The sequence below is a fragment of the Gossypium hirsutum genome, chromosome A05, assembly GCF_007990345.1.
Source record: "Gossypium hirsutum isolate 1008001.06 chromosome A05, Gossypium_hirsutum_v2.1, whole genome shotgun sequence".
NCBI lineage: Eukaryota > Viridiplantae > Streptophyta > Magnoliopsida > Malvales > Malvaceae > Gossypium > Gossypium hirsutum.
Genome location: NC_053428.1, coordinates 16,361,441 through 16,380,208, shown reverse-complemented (window position 1 = coordinate 16,380,208; position 18,768 = coordinate 16,361,441). Strand labels below are relative to the sequence as shown.

Below are 18,768 nucleotides of genomic sequence, written 5' to 3'. Positions count from 1 at the left end.
GAAACGTTGATTCAGTGGGTGCTGAGGACAGAGTGGTTCAACCTTTGGGTTTGAGCCCTTACAACTTAGTGGTGCATCACTGGCACTGACCAACATCTTCATTCAAATTCAATTCGAATAAATTGATTTTATTTATTTTTTATAAAATATTATTATTAAATAATAAGTTAAATTAAAAATAAAATTTGCACAAATGAAACAATTGATGAATTTTATGTAAAAGAGCAGCAGTTTTTATTTTATTTTTTTCTGAAAAAGTTAGAAAGTAATTAAATGGCTAATGGCATTATGTCCTATCAATTTCCAGTTATTAAAAGGGTTTGGATCCTAAAGCTTATATGAACTGTATTGGACCCCAAAACATATAATAACCCATCATGCTATTATCTTTCTCTTTTCTTTATTATTAGTATATATCCTTTATTTAATTCACATAGAATAATAGTGCCATATGTTAATAAAATAAATTACTGTTTTTAAGAGTAAAAAAGTCGAGATTTGACAACCAAAATATATAAAACATAAAGTGTAATGAAAAAGTATGCAGAAAGTTTATTTGCAACTGCCGTCTTCATAATTTATTTCACACTAAATTATTAATAACTTTTTTTTAAATTCAAATTAATTTATTTTATATAACATGAAAAAAAAATATAAATTAAGCTATACTATATGAAAGATCAAAATTGCACATACTTGGTCCGAGCCACCGATGCTTTTAGGGTGGGGGAGAACAATAATACAAGTTCGTGAATCTTTCGCATCTTTATGGGATAAGATAGAGACATGACTAAACATTTCAGAGTATTTTTTAAAAACAGGCTATGTCCAAGTGTCGCACAAAGTTTGTTTAGTTTAGGTTTATCTGATCAGGTCGGATTTATTTATTTAATAATTAAAAACATTAAAAAACATAATATTATTGTGAAAATAATTATTATTTTTCAATATTTAACGAACAATAATAAAAATTTACGAATCAAATAAGATCAATTTCAATAAGCACAAAAGTTTCGAACAAGTGTGTCACTGGACTCCACTCATATGGATATAGAACTATGATGAAGTATATATAAATATTATTTTCCACTCACTCAAACCATCATTTTTTCACCTCACATAATTTATGTTTTTCACTCTTCAGCAATAAATTAATAATTGACGAATGATAATAAATGTATGTGCTTTGTCGTGGCAATATAATTTTAATGTTAGATTTGACATTAAAACGTAATTATGATATGATGGAAACAATTCTTATCATGCATCTAAATGAAGTAATTGAAATTAAGGAAGACTCTTGATCTATTATGGACGAATAATTTATAATATGGTCGAAACCGTGTATGAAGGCAGCATTAGACACCATACATAATTGTACATTATGATCAATAACATAAATAAGAAACATAGAATTGAAACGTGATGAATCTCTCTTTCCACCTGCCGGTTTGGTCTATGGGAGCTTTAAGCACTTGGTTCAGTAGGTAGTTTTCAACACCATAATATATATATAATTAATTTGTTTAATTATTTCATTTTTCATGACGTTTTATCCATAATTTTGTTTGTTGGCTACAAGACACCCTTTATGCAAAATGCATGAATATAATGATTCGACGGTGTATGTATATATTATGAGAATCGTATCATTTTAAAATTTTCTGGAATTCGATTTTTTTCTATTTTAAAATAATTAAACAACCATTATTCTTGAATCTTAAATTATAATAATAGAAGAATCCCCAACTCATGTATTTAAACCATTTTACATGTATCATTAGTTTTATATTATATGAATTTTTATGCATCAAACTTGTCTTACACTTATTGACGAATATGCATAATGCGAGATGGATTTCAAATATAAAAGGGCAGATCACAAAAGTACAATCTTAGATATCCCATTTTCTTTTGATTTCTCTACTATAACGATCTAGGTGGACAAGTCTCATTGGTCCAGAATTTTGAAAGTCAACGACGAAAATACTATTTAATTGCGTAATTTTTCTTTGTTGAATTTTTACGGGCGAGATTGCATGTGGCCCCACGTAAATTACTCTTTCACATGCAAATATTACTACATGACTAGTAACGCGTTAGTTAATTTTTTTTATACCATGCTTATTTACATTTATCAATACATTTTTCCTAATCACTTCAATTCGTATCCTTCTAATTACTATAAAAATAACAATACTAATTGAATAAAAATTTAATTAAGATTATTTTAATTAAATTAAATTAATAAAATAGTTAAAAGTAATTCTTGCCCCACGCGTTATTTTCAAGGTGTTAATAATTAAGAGATTAGAGTTGTTGAGACTTGAGGAGGCTGCCCTTTGCCTTTTGGCCGTACGTGTCTCCTGCCATCTATTTGCATGCAATTTGCAGTTTAGAGATAAGTATATGGAAAAATCTTTGGTCTTTTTCGGATGTAATTAGTAATTTTGGACTTGATGCATTGTTAATGTAGTAATTTATACCTCGCGCATAAATCATATTATGACTTATATATCATTAATAATAAAATAAGTTATTTTTTAAAATCACTAAATATGAATGTAATAATTATTTTTTAAAATGTGGCCAATATATAAATTTATGGGTCAATGATCAAAATAGTCACTTTTGCTTCCTTTAATTTACATTTTAGTCATTTATGTTTGAAATGTTATGTTTATTCATTTACGTTATTGTGTTGTAATATTTTAGTCACTGAGCATTAAATGCCATTAATGATGTAATAATAAGTTGACGTGGCACGTTAAATCATCATTTCAAACGAAAATTTTAGGTTAAATTATACAATTGGTCCCTATTTTTTTCATTTTGAGTAATTTAATTTTTTATTTTACATTAAAAGAAATAGAGAAGGGAATAAAATAGAGGCAAAAGAAAAGTGGATTTTAAATAAAGAATAAAAAGAAAGTTAAAAGAACATAAAAGAAAAATTTGCTTAAAAAAATAGAGACTAATTGTATAATTTAACCTAAAATTTTTGTTTAAAATGATTATTTAACATGACACGTCAGCTTGCCGTTACATTGTTAACGGTAATTAACTGCTCAGTGACTAAAATGTTACAACATGTTAACGTAAGTGACTAAAACGTAAAATTTTAAACATAAATGACTAAAATGTAATCTGAAAGAAACAAAAATAATTATTTTAATAGTTTACCCTAAAATTATATACTTATAGTGCATATATAATAACATATATATTTTGGATTAATGTTGTTGCTAAGCGAGTAAAAATGAAGACAGAAAAAAACGATTGTTTCGATCAGGTAAAACATGTGTCGGAGAAGGGGACAAAAATGTCGATCCAACTTGTATTCATCGGAGAAGGGGACAAAAATGTCGATCCAACTTGTATTCAAAACGTTTTAGGATTAAGACAACAAGTCGAAGATAGAGCTTAGTCCATCAATCAAAGTCTAGAGATAGAAGAAGACGAAGAAAGTGCATGGAAGTTGCATTTTAAAATTTTACTTAAAAAATTGCAAAATTATTGACGACGTCACTAAAGAAAGATTATTTTGACTATGTATTATTGTGGAATAATAAACAAGTATGCTGCACATGTGGTATGCGTATGCATCACAAATTATGGTAGTAGTTAGGGTTTTTTCTTTTTTCTTTTTAAATAAAAGAACAAGAGAGAATAGTTACCATAAATCCCCTTATTTAGGTATCAATATTTATATGTAGATTAATATATTTAGGTACCAAATTTGATTGATTACCCATTTGTTAAAAGAGCAGAAGGAGATCGCGGCATGATCTATATGGTTTATGAACATTGCTCTATGTCTTTGTTCACTTTGGAGGGATGCTTTTGTTATTATATGCTCAGATTCCGAGGCTTTTTTTTTTCACTTCACTTATTAGTTATATCATGATCGATATTTCTCCAACTAATTATACCTCTAATATGAGGGGAAGCAAATCAGTACTCTATTAATGTTAGTGATGACAGATGTTACTTTATTTTTTTTGCTTATTAATTCACCCCCCAAAAAAAAAAAAAAAAAAAATAACTACTCTGGAAACATCATTCTAGGTAAAACAATGAAAACTAAAGTCTCAAAAGTAAGCATATTAAATTGTCCATGGTTGGGTTGGTGATAACAAGATAATATTATGGATATTTATAATATTACAAAATACATATTATACAAAATAAATATATATGTCCCACAATGTCCATAAACTAATATCAGAAGTTAACCTTTCTCATTTAAGCTAACCACCGTTCTGTCGTGTGATTGCTTGAGGAGTTGTTTCACGCTATCTTGTTTAGTTTTGGTCCAAAAAAAAAAAAGTGCAATGGATTTGACTGGAAACGAAACAGAAACCCAGATTGAGACGTAGGGTTTGTCTGAACCCTAAATCGCCAAAACATCCTGGTAATGTTTTACAGCTTTAAATGATAAGGTTTCCTTTTTATCTGTAATTCTGGATAACCGTTTTAACGGTTGAAAAATGTGGGCGGTGGTGGGATTTGGATAAGTCAAACAAGTTGGAAATTTCCTGATTGGTTGGGTCGAAGTAGAGCCAGTATTTAACTTAACCGTAGAATGTTTTGTTTAAGAGCAACTTGAATTAACTGGTCAAGACTAAAGAAAAGATGACGCACTTTTTCAAGTCTATTTACTGTTCTGGTGCCGTCCTTTTGTTGGATGGATGACAGGTTTCATTCCTTCATTGGAAAATGTCCGAGGTTGTTTGTTCTGGACTCACCTTTATACCTCATCAAGTTGGACTATTCTATGTTAAAAAACATTTGATGGTTTCATATTTATCCAAGCATCCAACACCAGCCATGTCTTTATACATGCACTATGTATGTGTGTTTACTCAAGTATTTATTTACTTAGAATCTTCAATTTTCCCTAACATGTTTTGTTTTTACAAACATTTCTAAACTCGTAGAAATCTATACACAGTTTCCATATTGGAAGTATATCAACAGTCTTGCTTCTCAATGCGGTTCTTACTATATGGATTAGTTAACTTTAACTGTGATTTTAGTGTTCACGTTAGGTTGCCTAAATGGATATTGTCATTGAAAATTAAGCTTAGTAACTAATCAGCTTTTGCGTCGTGTCTAGGTTGGTGGCTATATGCATATTTTATTTTATAATTTGCGTGCATCTTGTAAATAGTTAGGATATGAAAGGATTTAGGTTTATTGAACTATCATTGACAAAAATTACAACCGATTTTAATTGATTCGTCTGCTAAATCTAGTCAAACTTAAGGCAAAAGTTAGCCTAACAAGTAACCGATGTACTACTTTGAAATATATGCCTGTTTTGTAACTTTAGTTTTACACCAATACTATAATGTATATATACATACGCGTATATGTACAAACACATTGTATTATAACGTTTGAGAAGAGAGAATGAAACCCAGACAAAACATGCATTCACCATGTTATAGAAAATAAGATAGAACTTGTTATTATGGAGATGAAATAAGTGTCCAATAAATCTAAAATGATTGAATCATTTTCAATATGAAGAAATGGATTTACAAATCTAAAAAGAGAATGCAATGAATCATTTTCAATATGAAGAAATGGATTTACAAATCTAAAAAGAGAATGCAATTTCATTTTCTTTTAAGAATATACTTTTTTTTTTGTATTATTAAGAGTAATGCAATGGAAATCACTCTGTTGACCCATGATTTCTGCCAATGAGTTACCGCTTTGTAAACATCCCTTATCTTAACGATGAGAAATCGTAATCTTTTTCCCATTGAATTGGTGTCGTCAAACAAATTGGAGATGCTGAGATCGGCAGACCTCCAATGCTTTTCATGCCAATGGTTGGTCAAACTACCTGCCCTGGTGTGTACAAGCTGCAAGGGCAATCAAATTAGTAGTAAATATTTGAGGAATGGGGTATATGGAAAGTGATTGCATGTTAATCAAATAAGTGACTGTGAAACTTAATCGTCGTCTATCGATCCGCATGCTTCCACACCCCGGTCTAGCATTTATGACTCTGTCTGCTTGTGTTAAGCTAATCTGATAACTACTGATTTCACATACAACTCTTCAAAGTTCATACTACGGTCGATGAAGGTAATGTATTGGTCCACCAAATTTTATAAACTTTTCAATGAACCCTCATTTCTAATGCCTATACCAAATTAACAGAATAGCAGATTCAGTATTCTGAAATATATCCAGCCTTGATAAACAATGAATCTGGTCACCAGACTTAGTTTCCTTCTAACTAGAAGGATGAGTGAACTTTTAGATTCATAAATTCTTATAAACTAAATCAAGTAAAAGTATAAAACTGATCAGCTGCATAAATTTAGATATATGCAGCTTTCAGTTGGTTCAAAATGAAATACTTCATGCATGAACCTGGAAATTGGAAAATTAACCGAACTCCCTGCCGGGTGCATCCGTTGGTTGCTTCTGTTCTGGTAGAGGAAGATAATAACATCATGATTTAGGATGAGAGATGAAGTTACAATCTGGAAAAAGAAGAATCGTGGAAGAATGATGCATGCAAACCTGCATATGTTGACCAGTGACTGGCATTGCCATTCGAGGAACTTGATGGCCAACACTTCCAGAACTCAGAGCAGGAAAGTGCAAGCCATTGGAGTTGAACTGATGGGAATTAACAGGAAAGGCTTGGGATCCACCATTAGGCTTTGCAGTTGTAACAAATTGTTGTTGATGGAGAGAAAATGGAGATGTCATCACTGTATTTGGCTGCAGACAATTCACTACTAAAAGGTGAAAACAGAAATTTAGGGAAAAAAACGGAAGCAAAGAATATCAAACTTCATGTTCATGCTACTCATAGCAAAGACAAATAAATAATTAAAATTTTAAATCTCTACTTTCAAACTACCAGGGTGATGAACATTAACTTAGGTGCTCAAGAAATGAAGATATCAAGCTGAATTCCAGATAATTGTTACAATTAATAATCATCCTTTTAAGAGAAATGAAGCTATTCTATTGTAAGCACCCACTGAACAAGGGCATTTACCTTCTCAAAGAGTTTCATAGTCTTAGCATCGTCCTCTGCTGTCTCTGAAAATGTTTGCTTCACTGATGTTGAATCTCTAAATAGATCATCGCTTTCATTCTTAGGTTGCACCTTGGTTTAACTTAAGTTTGATGAATCACTTCCATCCCTCAAGGATTTAGCTTCAGCAGCTGCAAATTGATATGTCGAGCAATAAAAGTGATTACCAAATTTAAAGTACTATATCTAGCAACACTCAGTGAGAAATTAATGAAGTGATAAGCAATAGAAAGAAAAAAAAAAGCATTAAAAGTAGAACTAATAGTTTTATTGACAAGATTATAATGGCAAGAAGCACACATGAAAAACCAGTCCAGGAATTCTCATGAGCAGAAATATCAGAGTGATTTTCTCTAGAATCTTCCATGAAGAGCAAATTGAAAAGTTCAGTAGCATAATCAACTTTGGCCAGTGCTACTGATGCAGTAGTATTGACGTCCTGCTTTATTGATTCAACATTCGAGACTGATGGAGTATTAGTAACCTCCTGATTTACGGTATCAGCATTTGAAACTGATGGTTCAGAATTCTGTAGAGGTTCTTGCGGTCTAATATCATGCTCAACCTATGGATTAAGTGCATTTATTACTTTATATGTAATAACTTCCAACAACATCGGATCAAAGAATCATTGCTACACTGCTTTAGAACTTTGATATTCAACATTTCAATGCATGGAAGATAAAGCAAACCATACAGGTTCTCGCTGCATGAGCAGGAAATCCTTTTACAAAAAATCAGTCTTTAAGACCAAAGAACGGCTGTTCTTACCTTCTGAGGAACATTTAAATGCACTTGCAGGCAATTTTTAGGAGTTGGAGTGCTGTTATTCGTAAAAGGCGGACAAGAAGTTTTTTTCTCCTCAAAACCATGATTTGCACTATTCATATACTTATACCCACCATCTTTGGCTCCTAGTTTATGAAGTGATCGCTCACACTTGTTGGTGATCTAGCCTTTCCCTCTCGTGGAATCCATCTCTTTTCTTTATACCTAATGAAGAAAATAAGCATCCTTAAGCAAAATGTTTGGTATTAAAACTAGTTTCATACAGCAATAGAAGAAAATCAGAAATCAAAATAAAAGTTTTAGATGGATAGTTTTATGAAGTTATACTTAGCACAAATGAAATTCTCGATGCCAGCCCTGTTATAATTAGGAGGCAACTCTGCTTCCCACTAATTGTTCGATTTCTCATTCCCCATGACTGCAAAAACAACAATAAAACAGATTACTATCACCACCTCATCTCATTTGGGATGGTAATCGAAGACATCCTTACATTGAATAAAAGAAACCTGTTCCGGAAGCCATGTATCTAAAGTTGCAGATCTCACCTGCAGGAGATAAAAACATAATCTCTGAACATTGAATGACTTGTACTGTTATTCAGAATCAAGGGAAAAGAGAAACATAAATTATAATGAAACGAAAAACAAAAACAAACCTTTGATATGTGCACTCCAAGACTTCGGTGAATCCCTGAACATTGAATGCAAATGAATATTCCTAGACTGACACTAGCCCATCTTGGTCCCCTGCATTGAAAACAAGCCATTATAAATTGGAGTCCAAGTCCTTTACAGTAACTCAGGCACCTAGTTTAAAATTTCCATTTTGCTGGCAACCTTACTACATAAAGACGCATGGTGAAGTATTAATAAGAGCTAAATTGATAACGGATACCTACTTGCTTTTGCAGTCTGCACACTCTCTATTCTCGGGTAACTTAAGAAGGCCATCCAATATCTGCAGAAGATGGAACCAGAAAGGTATTATCATACATAATATAGATCAAGTGATTAGCTATATTCATTCAATACAAGATACCGTTGGAAATTGGCTGTCAAAGAAAGTTCAGATGAAGGTGAAATTGCAAGCTATATCTTTATCTCTAACTGAGACAACATTATTATTCCAGACACACATACGAACGTGCCTGAGGATGGAGCAGAAACTATATAGCAGACAACTTGAATCACATAAAAACAGCACTAACGGATGATAAAAAAACCGCATGGTTGTCTTGCCTGTTTTATTTGATCCAAATAAAACTTACTGATTGGATAGTACATTGCCTAAGACAAACGAATTGGAACATTTTAAAGACAAAATATTGCAACATCAAATAGTAAAGAAACCTCATAGTGGCTGCACCAGCTTCTTGATTAGCTATATACAAATGTATCTACGTGAGCCTTAGTTTAAGACACCTTGGGATCAGCAACCATAGTTGACAGCTAAAATATAAAGGGCAATGCAACTCACTGTATTGGAAAACAACTGGAAACTATTCCAAATTGATCAGTGAAGTTCACGAGTAATTCAACAACAAAAAAAAAAAAATACGGCAACCCAACTTGGTGGATAGCATAATTTTAGTCCGGGAGAAAAGCTATTACAAAATTACAGCAAGTTCAGAACAACCAAGAAATAAGATTCGTTACTATAGCTTTGCTGTAGAAAGTTTATCAACATAAAGGATAATATATATATACACCAAAACTTGTAACCGTTTAAATAGAGCTAAAATGTAAATTTTCATCAAACATATCAAATTCAAACATCAGCGCCTAGAAAAAAGAAAGAGTCTTGAACATAACAAACACTAAAGCTTAAATGAGTGATAAACAAAGAAACAAAGAAATGAAAATATAAAGGGAAAACCTTTATGTGTTTAGCGTTAAGTTCTTGAGAAACGTTAGCCTTCTTGTTCATGATGACTCCAAACTATCTCTTCCTTTGCTCGAAAAGATAGCACCCTCAGTCTCGGTTTTTTTTTTCTCTCTTTCTGGGCAAAAAGCTTTATCTTCTTTGTACCAAAAAAACAGAGGAAAACCCAAAATATGAAACAAAGAAAGAAACAAGGGAGAAGGAGAAAGGACAATGAGAAAGTAAATTAAAAATGGCAAAGTGGGTGTCTCTTTGGTTCTTGCTTTCTTGTTTGGCCCGACTTTCTTTCTCTCTTTTACAAATTGAATGGTTACCTTTGGTTGGAGGCTGGCGTGTGTACGCACAATAGTCAAAGTGGGGATCCAGCTTTTGCTGGGCCTATTATTTTAGAACTTACTTCTATAGCATGCCACCTTTGCCTTCTTGCTTTGGATTGCCCATGTAGTCTGTGCTGGCCTACCATCTACATAAAAGTATAAGCTTGATCCTCTTATCCATTAAATTTGATAATTTGAAGAGTTCCATTTATAAACTTTCGATTATAATGAAATTCTTTTAAACTCGGATTAAGAGATTATCATATCTTATTTCGTCGTCTTAAATTTCTGATTACAATAGATGGAATAAATTCTGTTGTAGAATCTCAATGTGATTATGGGGTAATCAATGGTTTCGAAAAAGGTAATCCAACATGGAAGAAACTCCAATTCTAGCTGCTAGTTTATCCATATTCGAAGGCACTTATTAATAAGATATCATGTTTAAGTCACCTGCATTTTCAGTTAATCAGGGTTCTTTATTTCATCAGATTTGTTTATAAGTTCAATATATATTGCAAAATATTGAATCTTCTCTGTGTAGTTTAGTATCGCGTAAATGTCGTTCTTGCGCATAAATAAATATATTTTAATAAATATATTTTATGTTTGATATACGAAGGCAATTACAAAACAGATCACAAGCATTCATAAAAATTATGTTCAAATCCCACAGAAACAGGTATTTCTCTTTTCTAAATTAGAGCTCCGGAATCCCAAAATCATTCAAGTTTCTTGCCTAGCTTCAACTTAGCTTCAGTTTCTCCACTATATGGATAAACATGGTATGCATACTGCTGGAGAACAGCAAATACAACCATCTCTAGACACACCAATACGTTCTGAAGAGCTTCCTCAAGGTGCTCCACATCCAACCAGAAATGATTTGCTCGAATGATGCCCACAGCAACAAGTATGTCAAGCACCACTCCCTGCACGTGGTCAATTGATGTCATTAACACAAGATAAAAGCAAAATATTATATGGTTCAAGAACAAACCACTGACAAAACAAGGACAAGAAAGCATAAAGTTGGTAGTACTGGAGGATGTGAGCCGCAACTTGCAACACATTCATATCTAATACACCAAAACAGTCTAAACTCCATGCATTAACCACAGAAAAAATCATTGAAAATTTCATAGTGCTCAGAGCAGAAAGTTCCACTCTGAAACAGTAATCCAGCAAACTTCTTAGAAGGAAGAAACAAAAGATAACCAGGCAGCGGAGTGCAGAAAATTCAGATGAAATTATATGATTTGTTAAGTTTGAATAATCATCAGATAAGCTATAATTTACTATTATTGAGTTCCAACCTGATTGACGTATAAGCATTTGATTGTATGCTGAATTACCTAAGATTAGGTTCAATCATAAAATATCTCCTCATATCCAGAGAGAGCAATATATCCCTTGAAGGGGGCACAATGATTTTCTAGTTACAAGTTATGAACGTCAGTATCTGTTAGCCAACCTTCACATGAGTTAAGAGCCTATGAAATAAGGCTTGGTTAGTTTTACTCTGGACCTTCACTATTTATCATTAGGGGTTTAGAGAAAACAAATGTCTATTCTTCATGCTTCTAATAAGTGTAAAAACTAATGAGCCCTCCAAAAAAAGACTAAAGAAAAAAGAAGTTCTATTTACCTGCCAAAAGCAGAAGAAAACAATTCCCTTGATGCACAAGAACTTCGCAAGTGGCTTATGAGGTTCCAACTCTTTGGCAAAGACATGGTAAAAGGCTACCAAAGAGTATAATGCTAATGAAACAGACACATTGAGGATGATTGTGAATGTCCAGCTCAACCAAGATGGATAAAACTGAAGAAGTTGCAGGGTTATCATCAAGACAGAACACACTGGGCGGATGACAACGAATTGCCATGTCCAATACTTGAGAAGCTTTAGTGTATGGTGGTTCAGCCTAACTGTTCGAGGCTGTAGTTTGAGCAACAGCAATGTGTCAAGAGATCTGATTAAGAGTGTAACTTCTAACTTATTTAAGTGATATATATTAATTTAAAGTAGCATACCTGAAAAAGAGTCATAGGAAATGAATGGTGAATCTCTCTACCTTTAATTTCATCAGGTACAATATTTTTACTAATAGATATATTCAAGTAACTATACATCAAAGCCATGAACTTAGCGATCACCTAGAACCAATAACATCAAAAAGCAGCAGTGAATAATAATAATTTTAACAAAAAAAAAAAACGAATGCAGCAGAGCCAAAGCCAAATCCAAAGATTGAGCAAAAGGGGCACTCACAAAAGCCTCGTAACATTCCTTGACAGATTCCAGAAACATGAAGAAGGCTTTGCTTCCTCTAATATCCAATAAACCCACAAAGGAGACAGCAGCATATATAGGAGCCATAAGAATAATAATAAGTATAGCTTTCTGCTCCTTGGGGTTTTTCCAGTAAAAAAGATGCTGTGACACAAGCTGCAGTGTGAAATGCAACGAAAGCACCACACAAAACGCAGATCCCATCAGAGTCATCTGCCCACGATTTAAATGGCTAAAATCCATGGTTTTAACTAAGAGATGAGGAAAACCCCAAGCACAAATCTGCAAAAGATTGAACAACACCGAATATGATCAACAAATTTAGATGAACAGCAAATTCATCAACCGTCAAACAAATTTTAAGAGCTACCCAGTTCGCAATAACAGAGATTGAAGGCAAAGATCCTGAGAATGAACCTGATGAGTGAAATCTCTGAGGGGAAGTTGAGAAATAGCAATTTCGAAGTCTAAAGATGCAGTAGAAGTACAAGAAGTCTGGGATAGAGGTGGAATGAATCCGCTGTTCGCTGATCTTGACAGAGATATATTAATAAAATTCCAAGCTTTCTTATTATTTATTTATTTACCTCCAACGTGAATAACAGATGAAGGGTTCTGATTTTGCCACGTAAGCGTGGAGCAGGTTACTTTGACTTTGATTATTTTTCCTCGGCGGATCCGATATCGATCGTTTTTAAAATATACAAATTTAGTTGATTTAATTTTCTTTAAAGATAATAGGTAGTAATTCAGTAAATAAGTAATTAACAGCATTGTGGAATACAAAATTAACGATGGTAATAATCGGAAATCATGATCAATGAGGTAAAAACTCGCTAAACAATGAGCTATAAAACAAAACGAGAAGTGAAAGCTTTTCAATGGAAATTCTCTCTACAGATATGAATGAGGTAAATAATAACACATTAAATAAAGCTTGTGATGGTTCTAAATTATTCTCACAATATAATTGCAAAATATTATGCAATAAGAAGTATTTTCCCGATGTGGTTGCCACTTTCCATAAGCCGGTGAGCTTCGGCTGCTTCTCTAAGTGGGAATCGTTGGTGAACCACTGGCTTCACCTTACCCGACATAATTGCAGGCCAAACATTATTCTCCACTTCCTTTACAATTGATGCCTTTTCTTCTACACTTCTTGTCCGCAAGGCAGCCGCTGCATTCATATTTAAAGCTTCCCACTTTCAATTCTCTTGCAACATATTATTATACAGTAAAGGGTCTGGTCTGTTGTTGTTTAGAACATGATTAATACCTTGGATTGAAAGTCGTTTTGCGAACATAGCTGCGATGTTTAGTTCTGCGACAAATCCACTTATGGAGCCAATGATGAAAAGTCTGCCATCGACGTTTAAGCAGTCAAGGTTTCTTTGGAGGTAGGCTGCTCCAACGCAATCCAGAATAACATCAACTCCTGCCATTAATGGTGGAAAACAAAAGTTCACTTATTTTCAATGCTAAAGAGCTCTAACAAAGTTGATATCATAAAAGTTTATACCTTTGCCTTCTGTTTCCTCTTTGACACGTACTACAAAGTCCTCGGTCTTGTAATTGATGCAGAGATCGGCTCCAAGATCATTGCAAAAGGCTAATTTTCGCTCATCCCCTGGTAGTAAGACTCAAAGAGTTCCAAGACGTAGATTAATGGATGACCATTGAAAGTAAAATTTTATCTGTTGAAAGATTATTGGTGTAAGTAATTAACCTACTGTGACAAAAACTTTTGCTCCTTTGAACTTTGCAATCTGAATGGCAAATGTCCCAATTCCACTAGAGCCCCCGTGGATCTATATCCAATCAATGCTTAGAATTATCAGTATAGATTATCATACATCATGAAAAAGAAAATAAAAATAAAGTGAACTAAGGATAATTTGTTACCAAAAGCGTTTCACCAGGACATAGCCGACTCGTCGTAAAAACAGTGGACCAGACTGTGCAGGCAACCTCTGGGAGAGAGGCAGCATCCGACAATGAAACTCCTGATGGAACAGGCAGAACTTGTCCTGCTGGAACAGCCACTTTCTCCGCATATCCTCCTCCACTTAGGAGAGCACACACCTTTAACAAAGCAACAGAAAATTAAAACAAAAAACCATTTAAGACAAGCTCATTTTAGGACAGTTGACTTTTATGTCTCCTACAGATGAATTCAGAATTCACCTTATCTCCTACTTTCCATCGAGAAACATTCTCTCCAACAGCTTCAATGATGCCTGAGCATTCAAGACCTGGAAAGGTGCTAGCACCTTCAGGTGGAGGGTAAAAGCCTTGTCTTTGATAGATGTCACCACGGTTCAGGGCTGCTGCCTCAGTTTTGATGAGGACTTCATCATCTTTGATTTCGGGTTCTTCTACTTCTTGTAGCTGCAATACTTCTGGATCACCTGGACTTGTTATCACTACAGCCTTCATCACTGGATTTCAAGTCTTTCGAACAGCTACCACTTGCCTGTGTTGCAACTTACTGATTGTGGATATTTGAACATCTAAATTTTATATGGTTTTTGTTCTTATGATTGTTCAAGATGATTCTCCTACCATGCGATTCCAAAAGAATAGCTGCTTAAACATTATATATTATAATATTTGTACAATTTCTGGTGAGTCTGGTCTCATATTTTATTAACTTGCCTGATTCTGATATATAAGCCTTAGGCCTTTTAAACAAAATATCCAATGCCATTAGCAAGTATTAAGCTGTTGGTGGTAATCAACTTGTTCTTATTAGATTTATCAGACAATGCCATTGGCAAGTATTAGAAATCTTTCACATCAGTTCTGCATGATTTCAAATCGGTACACGGTAACAAGTGGCTCCATTGTATAATCAAAAGACACACCATTGTCACAATATAAGATAAAACCATTAGCAGCATCATGGAACAAGCAGTATCTTCCCAATATGTTCATTACTTTCCATTAGCTTATGAGCCTCCACAGCCTCAGATAAGGGAAATGATTTGTAGATGATAGGCTTCACCTTGCCCGCCACGATTTCTGGCCAGACATTCTTCTCCACTTCATTAACAACCATTGCTTTGTTTTCTGGATTTCTTGGTCGCAACGCAGCCCCTAAATACAAAAAAAGAAAAATTATCAAATTATAATCCTATATCAATCTATGATTTCCGCTAAACCCACTAAAGCTGTAAGCATTTTTAGCAGCAGTTTTCAAGATATGTAAACGTTTCAATTTAGGGAAAGCAAAGGCTAGGTGAGAAGTGGGTGCATCTGTGGAGATGTATGTGGCTACTACCTTGCACTGTGAGGCGCTTTGGAAATAAAGTATTAAGTTTAATTTCGGTGACAGCTCCACCCTGCAAGCCAATGATACAAAGCCTTCCATCAAAATTTAAACTGTCCAGGTTTCGCTGAAGGTACGCTGCCCCGATGCAATCCAGAATCACATCGACTCCTGCCATTAAAAATTTGTGAATTTAGAATGGTTGTTTGATTGCTGAGAAACTGTGGGTACTAATACAAAAGCAATGATTCAAAACTACAGAGCATACCCTTCCCTCCAGTTTCTTCCTTAACGTGCGCAACAAAGTCCTCTGTCTTATAATTGATGCACAAATCAGCTCCAAGTCTCTTTCAGAAAGCTAACTTTCTTCATTCCCTGGAGATCAACACTACTACGTCTAAATATAAGAACAAATGAAAACACGGAATTCACAGTACAATCATTGTTACAGGTAGACCTGCTGTAACAAACACTGTTGCTCCTTTGCTCTTAGCTATCTGAATTGCAAAAGTGCCAATCCCACTTGAACCACCATGGACCTGAAATTTTAATATAATGTTAGTTATGTTAGCCATGTTAGCCTCCCATCAAAAGAGCAACCAACAAACTAGTAGATATTAGAGGAGGAAATTGGCACAAAAAGCTTGATCTATTGTGTCCTAACATGATCAAGAAACTTCAAACTAAAGCTAACCCATCAATCATTTTTGCTAAATTGAGTTACCCTAGTAACCCAAAGATTATGCAGCATCAAACTAGGCCAAAACAAAATTGAAAGATATGTAGAAAACATAGTGGATGTAGAAGATACCAAGAATGTCTCCCCAGCAGATAATCGACTCATCATAAAAACAGTGGACCAAACAGTACAAGCAACTTCAGGTAAACCAGCAGCTTCTTTGAGGGAAACCCAAGTGGGATTGGAAGAACTTGACCAGCTGGGACTGCCACTTTCTCAGCATATCCACCTCCACTAAGAAGAGCACACACCTACATAAACAGAGAAACAATCTACTCATTCAAGTTGCAGCCCCATATACAGCAATACCCACGTTCCAAAACCCTAAAAAAAAGAGAAAAAATCTGATCTTTAGACCTGAGATTAGGAAAACTAATGGATCATCCATAAGACAAAAAAGATCAAACATTTTCAATCATACCCATATGAATTATGAATTACCTGATCACCAACTATCCAGCCCAGAACATTCTTGCCAACGGCTTGGATAGTACCGGAACATTCAAGACCAGGGTAAGGGCTAGCACCCTTTGGAGGAGGGTAGGAACCTTTTCTCTGTAGAGTATCAGCCCGGTTTAGAGCGGTAGCTTCTACCTTGATGAGAACCTCATCATCTTTGAGTTCTGGGTCTTCTACTTGTTGCAATTGCAACACCTCTGGGCCTCCTCCTGTAGTTATAACTATTGCCTTCATTTTTCTTTGTTTATATCTTTTGGCTCTACAGTCTGCAGTCTGATAAAGCAAAAACAGATTATATCCTTTGGATAAAAATGAATAATATGATTCAGAAATACGTCCTCCTTACGGTAATAAAAGTTCCTCGATCATCACTTCATTTGAAAAATCCCAAAAAGTGGTGTCGAAGTTACTCACGGCATTGATTACTTGTTTTTATCGAATTGTTTTGAATTGAAAAAAAAAAAAGCGAGACCAAAACCATTCCTCTATTCCAAAATTGTCGTGATTAGTAAGCACTAAGCACACAATAAAATTTTCATTTTATTACTAGCCTTATATTTTACATTAACAAATATTATGTTTTTCATATCAATTTCGTAATTATATCATTTCAATCTAGTATTGTGAAAATGGATTATTTTGTATTCAAGTTTTAGTAGAGAATTGATACCTCTACTTTTATTAAAAGGAAAAAGAAAAATCCTATCTACCATTTTATTGTTTTCGCAGTCGTAACTCAAGAAAGCTGCCAATTTTTGGGGAGAATCAGAATCATCAGTACCATTTGCTCAGAGTCAACCAAACTTTCAGTGGATATATCTTCCATTGGTCAGTGACCTATATGGAGTGCTAAACAGAGTTTCAATATGGTAGGTGCACCTGTAAGTCGAGTTAACACCCTACACCCAGAGCAAGGAAGGCTTAGGCTTCTTTTGCTTGCTCGTTTAATCTCATTTTAGTGAGTTTGGAGTATTTTTTAGCTGAATCGTACCGTATCAATTTATTTAAATAAAACGATTAGAATATCACTCAACACACTTGGACACCAATTTCTCTACTGGAGCTTTATGCTCTAATCAAATGTTCTAACATCTCATTAATGGTCATTTTTCTTTTTACACCTTTTCTCTTATTTTTTTCTCCATTTTACTTTTTTTGTTTTTTTCTTTATTTTACCTTCTACTTCAATAATTTTGTATTTTCATTTGTGAGATAATTTTATTAATTTAAAATAATAAACATTTTTCCCAGGTTATTATAAAAAAATTAATTTACCATTCTTTGAATTAACTACTTTTAAATTATTTATTTTAAATTTTAAATTTTAAATTTTAATTATTTTGATTTAAAAATGTTAACTTTTTTATTTTATATAATAAAATATCGGAACATACATTTTAATATTTTATTAAATGAATTTATAAATTCACATATTTTTAATAATTTCATTAAAGTAAAATAATTTAAAAACTTCTATTATATATTATTTATAATCTAATGTCCTTAATAGTCATTTTCTATTCTAACCTTATCGTTACAACTGCTTTTAAATCCAAACACACACCCCATCGTTGTTTTGAATCTCACTATTACAATATTCAATCTCACCACTACATTAACTAATCTCACCGCCACCGTTATTTTTAATCTCACTGGAGATAACACACTGCTTATCTAAACTAAGCCTTAGAAAAACTGCTGAGATTGCGGTGAATGAAAACAACTAGATATACACAATAATGATAATCACTAAAATATTATTTGTTTTTATCTTTTTTATCTGTAATATAAAAATAGAAAAAATATACAAGTGACGAGCTTATATTTTTTTTTTGGTCATATTAACTAAAGTATTATTTGTTTTTAATATTAATTTTCATAAATATATTTATTAAATAATTATATTTTTTACCCACGTATCATAATTTTATATTATTAGTTTTTTTT

General features: G+C 33.4%; 2 protein-coding genes and 2 pseudogenes across 2 annotated transcripts; all 4 read right to left on the bottom strand.

The window, feature by feature from the left end:
* Window positions 1–7,209: 7,209 nt before the first annotated feature.
* Window positions 7,210–10,130, bottom strand: LOC107913996 (ADP-ribosylation factor GTPase-activating protein AGD5-like; annotated as a pseudogene).
* Window positions 10,131–10,630: 500 nt separating this feature from the next.
* Window positions 10,631–13,065, bottom strand: LOC107913994 (transmembrane protein 184C). Its single transcript, XM_016842691.2, has 5 exons — window positions 12,773–13,065; window positions 12,335–12,637; window positions 12,097–12,219; window positions 11,711–12,001; window positions 10,631–10,994 (listed from the first exon to the last, which is right to left on the bottom strand). The coding sequence occupies exons 2-5, from the start codon at window positions 12,596–12,598 to the stop codon at window positions 10,785–10,787; spliced, it is 888 nt and encodes a 295-aa protein (XP_016698180.1). The 5' UTR covers window positions 12,599–12,637; window positions 12,773–13,065; the 3' UTR covers window positions 10,631–10,784.
* Window positions 13,066–13,262: 197 nt separating this feature from the next.
* LOC107913995 (quinone oxidoreductase PIG3) lies at window positions 13,263–14,970 on the bottom strand. The gene is made up of 6 exons (XM_016842692.2): window positions 14,540–14,970; window positions 14,258–14,437; window positions 14,082–14,163; window positions 13,875–13,982; window positions 13,632–13,790; window positions 13,263–13,532 (listed from the first exon to the last, which is right to left on the bottom strand). Exons 1-6 carry the CDS (start codon window positions 14,789–14,791, stop codon window positions 13,336–13,338), a joined length of 978 nt encoding a protein of 325 aa, XP_016698181.2. The 5' UTR covers window positions 14,792–14,970; the 3' UTR covers window positions 13,263–13,335.
* A 113-nt stretch (window positions 14,971–15,083) lies between these two features.
* Window positions 15,084–17,055, bottom strand: LOC107913993 (quinone oxidoreductase PIG3-like; annotated as a pseudogene).
* Window positions 17,056–18,768: the final 1,713 nt, after the last annotated feature.

Excerpts from the sequence above, each read along its gene's own strand:
- LOC107913994 (XM_016842691.2), bottom strand. The coding sequence starts at position 12,598 with ATGGATTTTAGCCATTTAAATCGTGGGCAGATGACTCTGATGGGATCT. Across the intron at positions 12,002-12,096 it reads TTCCTATGACTCTTTTTCAG|CCTCGAACAGTTAGGCTGAA; the intron begins GTATGCTACTTT and ends CTCAAACTACAG. Across the intron at positions 10,995-11,710 it reads TTTTCTTCTGCTTTTGGCAG|GGAGTGGTGCTTGACATACT; the intron begins GTAAATAGAACT and ends GACCACGTGCAG.
- LOC107913995 (XM_016842692.2), bottom strand. The coding sequence starts at position 14,791 with ATGAAGGCTGTAGTGATAACAAGTCCAGGTGATCCAGAAGTATTGCAG. Across the intron at positions 14,164-14,257 it reads GTCCTGGTGAAACGCTTTTG|ATCCACGGGGGCTCTAGTGG; the intron begins GTAACAAATTAT and ends GATTGGATATAG. Across the intron at positions 13,533-13,631 it reads AAAACGACTTTCAATCCAAG|CGGCTGCCTTGCGGACAAGA; the intron begins GTATTAATCATG and ends ATATGAATGCAG.